General features: G+C 0.0%; 3 protein-coding genes across 3 annotated transcripts; all 3 read left to right on the forward strand.

The window, feature by feature from the left end:
* Positions 1-492: 492 nt before the first annotated feature.
* On the forward strand, positions 493-1,005 carry LOC135962900 (uncharacterized protein DDB_G0292186-like; the record flags this gene model as incomplete). The annotated part of the gene is made up of 1 exon (XM_065514776.1): positions 493-1,005. A coding segment is annotated over one exon (513 nt), but the record flags the coding sequence as incomplete, so codon positions are not given.
* Positions 1,006-4,770: 3,765 nt separating this feature from the next.
* LOC135962884 (probable serine/threonine-protein kinase clkA) lies at positions 4,771-5,607 on the forward strand (the record flags this gene model as incomplete). Its single annotated transcript, XM_065514774.1, has 1 exon — positions 4,771-5,607. A coding segment is annotated over one exon (837 nt), but the record flags the coding sequence as incomplete, so codon positions are not given.
* Positions 5,608-7,436: 1,829 nt separating this feature from the next.
* LOC135962916 (myb-like protein D) lies at positions 7,437-7,949 on the forward strand (the record flags this gene model as incomplete). Its single annotated transcript, XM_065514777.1, has 1 exon — positions 7,437-7,949. A coding segment is annotated over one exon (513 nt), but the record flags the coding sequence as incomplete, so codon positions are not given.
* Positions 7,950-10,913: the final 2,964 nt, after the last annotated feature.

Genomic DNA, 10,913 nt, shown 5'->3' on the forward strand with positions numbered 1-10,913 from the left:
AATAATAATAATAATAATAATAATAATAATAATAATAATAATAATAATAATAATAATAATAATAATAATAATAATAATAATAATAATAATAATAATAATAATAATAATAATAATAATAATAATAATAATAATAATAATAATAATAATAATAATAATAATAATAATAATAATAATAATAATAATAATAATAATAATAATAATAATAATAATAATAATAATAATAATAATAATAATAATAATAATAATAATAATAATAATAATAATAATAATAATAATAATAATAATAATAATAATAATAATAATAATAATAATAATAATAATAATAATAATAATAATAATAATAATAATAATAATAATAATAATAATAATAATAATAATAATAATAATAATAATAATAATAATAATAATAATAATAATAATAATAATAATAATAATAATAATAATAATAATAATAATAATAATAATAATAATAATAATAATAATAATAATAATAATAATAATAATAATAATAATAATAATAATAATAATAATAATAATAATAATAATAATAATAATAATAATAATAATAATAATAATAATAATAATAATAATAATAATAATAATAATAATAATAATAATAATAATAATAATAATAATAATAATAATAATAATAATAATAATAATAATAATAATAATAATAATAATAATAATAATAATAATAATAATAATAATAATAATAATAATAATAATAATAATAATACTAATAATAATAATAATAATAATAATAATAATAATAATAATAATAATAATAATAATAATAATAATAATAATAATAATAATAATAATAATAATAATAATAATAATAATAATAATAATAATAATAATAATAATAATAATAATAATAATAATAATAATAATAATAATAATAATAATAATAATAATAATAATAATAATAATAATAATAATAATAATAATAATAATAATAATAATAATAATAATAATAATAATAATAATAATAATAATAATAATAATAATAATAATAATAATAATAATAATAATAATAATAATAATAATAATAATAATAATAATAATAATAATAATAATAATAATAATAATAATAATAATAATAATAATAATAATAATAATAATAATAATAATAATAATAATAATAATAATAATAATAATAATAATAATAATAATAATAATAATAATAATAATAATAATAATAATAATAATAATAATAATAATAATAATAATAATAATAATAATAATAATAATAATAATAATAATAATAATAATAATAATAATAATAATAATAATAATAATAATAATAATAATAATAATAATAATAATAATAATAATAATAATAATAATAATAATAATAATAATAATAATAATAATAATAATAATAATAATAATAATAATAATAATAATAATAATAATAATAATAATAATAATAATAATAATAATAATAATAATAATAATAATAATAATAATAATAATAATAATAATAATAATAATAATAATAATAATAATAATAATAATAATAATAATAATAATAATAATAATAATAATAATAATAATAATAATAATAATAATAATAATAATAATAATAATAATAATAATAATAATAATAATAATAATAATAATAATAATAATAATAATAATAATAATAATAATAATAATAATAATAATAATAATAATAATAATAATAATAATAATAATAATAATAATAATAATAATAATAATAATAATAATAATAATAATAATAATAATAATAATAATAATAATAATAATAATAATAATAATAATAATAATAATAATAATAATAATAATAATAATAATAATAATAATAATAATAATAATAATAATAATAATAATAATAATAATAATAATAATAATAATAATAATAATAATAATAATAATAATAATAATAATAATAATAATAATAATAATAATAATAATAATAATAATAATAATAATAATAATAATAATAATAATAATAATAATAATAATAATAATAATAATAATAATAATAATAATAATAATAATAATAATAATAATAATAATAATAATAATAATAATAATAATAATAATAATAATAATAATAATAATAATAATAATAATAATAATAATAATAATAATAATAATAATAATAATAATAATAATAATAATAATAATAATAATAATAATAATAATAATAATAATAATAATAATAATAATAATAATAATAATAATAATAATAATAATAATAATAATAATAATAATAATAATAATAATAATAATAATAATAATAATAATAATAATAATAATAATAATAATAATAATAATAATAATAATAATAATAATAATAATAATAATAATAATAATAATAATAATAATAATAATAATAATAATAATAATAATAATAATAATAATAATAATAATAATAATAATAATAATAATAATAATAATAATAATAATAATAATAATAATAATAATAATAATAATAATAATAATAATAATAATAATAATAATAATAATAATAATAATAATAATAATAATAATAATAATAATAATAATAATAATAATAATAATAATAATAATAATAATAATAATAATAATAATAATAATAATAATAATAATAATAATAATAATAATAATAATAATAATAATAATAATAATAATAATAATAATAATAATAATAATAATAATAATAATAATAATAATAATAATAATAATAATAATAATAATAATAATAATAATAATAATAATAATAATAATAATAATAATAATAATAATAATAATAATAATAATAATAATAATAATAATAATAATAATAATAATAATAATAATAATAATAATAATAATAATAATAATAATAATAATAATAATAATAATAATAATAATAATAATAATAATAATAATAATAATAATAATAATAATAATAATAATAATAATAATAATAATAATAATAATAATAATAATAATAATAATAATAATAATAATAATAATAATAATAATAATAATAATAATAATAATAATAATAATAATAATAATAATAATAATAATAATAATAATAATAATAATAATAATAATAATAATAATAATAATAATAATAATAATAATAATAATAATAATAATAATAATAATAATAATAATAATAATAATAATAATAATAATAATAATAATAATAATAATAATAATAATAATAATAATAATAATAATAATAATAATAATAATAATAATAATAATAATAATAATAATAATAATAATAATAATAATAATAATAATAATAATAATAATAATAATAATAATAATAATAATAATAATAATAATAATAATAATAATAATAATAATAATAATAATAATAATAATAATAATAATAATAATAATAATAATAATAATAATAATAATAATAATAATAATAATAATAATAATAATAATAATAATAATAATAATAATAATAATAATAATAATAATAATAATAATAATAATAATAATAATAATAATAATAATAATAATAATAATAATAATAATAATAATAATAATAATAATAATAATAATAATAATAATAATAATAATAATAATAATAATAATAATAATAATAATAATAATAATAATAATAATAATAATAATAATAATAATAATAATAATAATAATAATAATAATAATAATAATAATAATAATAATAATAATAATAATAATAATAATAATAATAATAATAATAATAATAATAATAATAATAATAATAATAATAATAATAATAATAATAATAATAATAATAATAATAATAATAATAATAATAATAATAATAATAATAATAATAATAATAATAATAATAATAATAATAATAATAATAATAATAATAATAATAATAATAATAATAATAATAATAATAATAATAATAATAATAATAATAATAATAATAATAATAATAATAATAATAATAATAATAATAATAATAATAATAATAATAATAATAATAATAATAATAATAATAATAATAATAATAATAATAATAATAATAATAATAATAATAATAATAATAATAATAATAATAATAATAATAATAATAATAATAATAATAATAATAATAATAATAATAATAATAATAATAATAATAATAATAATAATAATAATAATAATAATAATAATAATAATAATAATAATAATAATAATAATAATAATAATAATAATAATAATAATAATAATAATAATAATAATAATAATAATAATAATAATAATAATAATAATAATAATAATAATAATAATAATAATAATAATAATAATAATAATAATAATAATAATAATAATAATAATAATAATAATAATAATAATAATAATAATAATAATAATAATAATAATAATAATAATAATAATAATAATAATAATAATAATAATAATAATAATAATAATAATAATAATAATAATAATAATAATAATAATAATAATAATAATAATAATAATAATAATAATAATAATAATAATAATAATAATAATAATAATAATAATAATAATAATAATAATAATAATAATAATAATAATAATAATAATAATAATAATAATAATAATAATAATAATAATAATAATAATAATAATAATAATAATAATAATAATAATAATAATAATAATAATAATAATAATAATAATAATAATAATAATAATAATAATAATAATAATAATAATAATAATAATAATAATAATAATAATAATAATAATAATAATAATAATAATAATAATAATAATAATAATAATAATAATAATAATAATAATAATAATAATAATAATAATAATAATAATAATAATAATAATAATAATAATAATAATAATAATAATAATAATAATAATAATAATAATAATAATAATAATAATAATAATAATAATAATAATAATAATAATAATAATAATAATAATAATAATAATAATAATAATAATAATAATAATAATAATAATAATAATAATAATAATAATAATAATAATAATAATAATAATAATAATAATAATAATAATAATAATAATAATAATAATAATAATAATAATAATAATAATAATAATAATAATAATAATAATAATAATAATAATAATAATAATAATAATAATAATAATAATAATAATAATAATAATAATAATAATAATAATAATAATAATAATAATAATAATAATAATAATAATAATAATAATAATAATAATAATAATAATAATAATAATAATAATAATAATAATAATAATAATAATAATAATAATAATAATAATAATAATAATAATAATAATAATAATAATAATAATAATAATAATAATAATAATAATAATAATAATAATAATAATAATAATAATAATAATAATAATAATAATAATAATAATAATAATAATAATAATAATAATAATAATAATAATAATAATAATAATAATAATAATAATAATAATAATAATAATAATAATAATAATAATAATAATAATAATAATAATAATAATAATAATAATAATAATAATAATAATAATAATAATAATAATAATAATAATAATAATAATAATAATAATAATAATAATAATAATAATAATAATAATAATAATAATAATAATAATAATAATAATAATAATAATAATAATAATAATAATAATAATAATAATAATAATAATAATAATAATAATAATAATAATAATAATAATAATAATAATAATAATAATAATAATAATAATAATAATAATAATAATAATAATAATAATAATAATAATAATAATAATAATAATAATAATAATAATAATAATAATAATAATAATAATAATAATAATAATAATAATAATAATAATAATAATAATAATAATAATAATAATAATAATAATAATAATAATAATAATAATAATAATAATAATAATAATAATAATAATAATAATAATAATAATAATAATAATAATAATAATAATAATAATAATAATAATAATAATAATAATAATAATAATAATAATAATAATAATAATAATAATAATAATAATAATAATAATAATAATAATAATAATAATAATAATAATAATAATAATAATAATAATAATAATAATAATAATAATAATAATAATAATAATAATAATAATAATAATAATAATAATAATAATAATAATAATAATAATAATAATAATAATAATAATAATAATAATAATAATAATAATAATAATAATAATAATAATAATAATAATAATAATAATAATAATAATAATAATAATAATAATAATAATAATAATAATAATAATAATAATAATAATAATAATAATAATAATAATAATAATATAATAATAATAATAATAATAATAATAATAATAATAATAATAATAATAATAATAATAATAATAATAATAATAATAATAATAATAATAATAATAATAATAATAATAATAATAATAATAATAATAATAATAATAATAATAATAATAATAATAATAATAATAATAATAATAATAATAATAATAATAATAATAATAATAATAATAATAATAATAATAATAATAATAATAATAATAATAATAATAATAATAATAATAATAATAATAATAATAATAATAATAATAATAATAATAATAATAATAATAATAATAATAATAATAATAATAATAATAATAATAATAATAATAATAATAATAATAATAATAATAATAATAATAATAATAATAATAATAATAATAATAATAATAATAATAATAATAATAATAATAATAATAATAATAATAATAATAATAATAATAATAATAATAATAATAATAATAATAATAATAATAATAATAATAATAATAATAATAATAATAATAATAATAATAATAATAATAATAATAATAATAATAATAATAATAATAATAATAATAATAATAATAATAATAATAATAATAATAATAATAATAATAATAATAATAATAATAATAATAATAATAATAATAATAATAATAATAATAATAATAATAATAATAATAATAATAATAATAATAATAATAATAATAATAATAATAATAATAATAATAATAATAATAATAATAATAATAATAATAATAATAATAATAATAATAATAATAATAATAATAATAATAATAATAATAATAATAATAATAATAATAATAATAATAATAATAATAATAATAATAATAATAATAATAATAATAATAATAATAATAATAATAATAATAATAATAATAATAATAATAATAATAATAATAATAATAATAATAATAATAATAATAATAATAATAATAATAATAATAATAATAATAATAATAATAATAATAATAATAATAATAATAATAATAATAATAATAATAATAATAATAATAATAATAATAATAATAATAATAATAATAATAATAATAATAATAATAATAATAATAATAATAATAATAATAATAATAATAATAATAATAATAATAATAATAATAATAATAATAATAATAATAATAATAATAATAATAATAATAATAATAATAATAATAATAATAATAATAATAATAATAATAATAATAATAATAATAATAATAATAATAATAATAATAATAATAATAATAATAATAATAATAATAATAATAATAATAATAATAATAATAATAATAATAATAATAATAATAATAATAATAATAATAATAATAATAATAATAATAATAATAATAATAATAATAATAATAATAATAATAATAATAATAATAATAATAATAATAATAATAATAATAATAATAATAATAATAATAATAATAATAATAATAATAATAATAATAATAATAATAATAATAATAATAATAATAATAATAATAATAATAATAATAATAATAATAATAATAATAATAATAATAATAATAATAATAATAATAATAATAATAATAATAATAATAATAATAATAATAATAATAATAATAATAATAATAATAATAATAATAATAATAATAATAATAATAATAATAATAATAATAATAATAATAATAATAATAATAATAATAATAATAATAATAATAATAATAATAATAATAATAATAATAATAATAATAATAATAATAATAATAATAATAATAATAATAATAATAATAATAATAATAATAATAATAATAATAATAATAATAATAATAATAATAATAATAATAATAATAATAATAATAATAATAATAATAATAATAATAATAATAATAATAATAATAATAATAATAATAATAATAATAATAATAATAATAATAATAATAATAATAATAATAATAATAATAATAATAATAATAATAATAATAATAATAATAATAATAATAATAATAATAATAATAATAATAATAATAATAATAATAATAATAATAATAATAATAATAATAATAATAATAATAATAATAATAATAATAATAATAATAATAATAATAATAATAATAATAATAATAATAATAATAATAATAATAATAATAATAATAATAATAATAATAATAATAATAATAATAATAATAATAATAATAATAATAATAATAATAATAATAATAATAATAATAATAATAATAATAATAATAATAATAATAATAATAATAATAATAATAATAATAATAATAATAATAATAATAATAATAATAATAATAATAATAATAATAATAATAATAATAATAATAATAATAATAATAATAATAATAATAATAATAATAATAATAATAATAATAATAATAATAATAATAATAATAATAATAATAATAATAATAATAATAATAATAATAATAATAATAATAATAATAATAATAATAATAATAATAATAATAATAATAATAATAATAATAATAATAATAATAATAATAATAATAATAATAATAATAATAATAATAATAATAATAATAATAATAATAATAATAATAATAATAATAATAATAATAATAATAATAATAATAATAATAATAATAATAATAATAATAATAATAATAATAATAATAATAATAATAATAATAATAATAATAATAATAATAATAATAATAATAATAATAATAATAATAATAATAATAATAATAATAATAATAATAATAATAATAATAATAATAATAATAATAATAATAATAATAATAATAATAATAATAATAATAATAATAATAATAATAATAATAATAATAATAATAATAATAATAATAATAATAATAATAATAATAATAATAATAATAATAATAATAATAATAATAATAATAATAATAATAATAATAATAATAATAATAATAATAATAATAATAATAATAATAATAATAATAATAATAATAATAATAATAATAATAATAATAATAATAATAATAATAATAATAATAATAATAATAATAATAATAATAATAATAATAATAATAATAATAATAATAATAATAATAATAATAATAATAATAATAATAATAATAATAATAATAATAATAATAATAATAATAATAATAATAATAATAATAATAATAATAATAATAATAATAATAATAATAATAATAATAATAATAATAATAATAATAATAATAATAATAATAATAATAATAATAATAATAATAATAATAATAATAATAATAATAATAATAATAATAATAATAATAATAATAATAATAATAATAATAATAATAATAATAATAATAATAATAATAATAATAATAATAATAATAATAATAATAATAATAATAATAATAATAATAATAATAATAATAATAATAATAATAATAATAATAATAATAATAATAATAATAATAATAATAATAATAATAATAATAATAATAATAATAATAATAATAATAATAATAATAATAATAATAATAATAATAATAATAATAATAATAATAATAATAATAATAATAATAATAATAATAATAATAATAATAATAATAATAATAATAATAATAATAATAATAATAATAATAATAATAATAATAATAATAATAATAATAATAATAATAATAATAATAATAATAATAATAATAATAATAATAATAATAATAATAATAATAATAATAATAATAATAATAATAATAATAATAATAATAATAATAATAATAATAATAATAATAATAATAATAATAATAATAATAATAATAATAATAATAATAATAATAATAATAATAATAATAATAATAATAATAATAATAATAATAATAATAATAATAATAATAATAATAATAATAATAATAATAATAATAATAATAATAATAATAATAATAATAATAATAATAATAATAATAATAATAATAATAATAATAATAATAATAATAATAATAATAATAATAATAATAATAATAATAATAATAATAATAATAATAATAATAATAATAATAATAATAATAATAATAATAATAATAATAATAATAATAATAATAATAATAATAATAATAATAATAATAATAATAATAATAATAATAATAATAATAATAATAATAATAATAATAATAATAATAATAATAATAATAATAATAATAATAATAATAATAATAATAATAATAATAATAATAATAATAATAATAATAATAATAATAATAATAATAATAATAATAATAATAATAATAATAATAATAATAATAATAATAATAATAATAATAATAATAATAATAATAATAATAATAATAATAATAATAATAATAATAATAATAATAATAATAATAATAATAATAATAATAATAATAATAATAATAATAATAATAATAATAATAATAATAATAATAATAATAATAATAATAATAATAATAATAATAATAATAATAATAATAATAATAATAATAATAATAATAATAATAATAATAATAATAATAATAATAATAATAATAATAATAATAATAATAATAATAATAATAATAATAATAATAATAATAATAATAATAATAATAATAATAATAATAATAATAATAATAATAATAATAATAATAATAATAATAATAATAATAATAATAATAATAATAATAATAATAATAATAATAATAATAATAATAATAATAATAATAATAATAATAATAATAATAATAATAAT

The sequence above is a fragment of the Calliphora vicina genome, chromosome 1 (genome assembly GCF_958450345.1).
Source record: "Calliphora vicina chromosome 1, idCalVici1.1, whole genome shotgun sequence".
In the NCBI taxonomy this organism is placed as follows: domain Eukaryota; kingdom Metazoa; phylum Arthropoda; class Insecta; order Diptera; family Calliphoridae; genus Calliphora; species Calliphora vicina.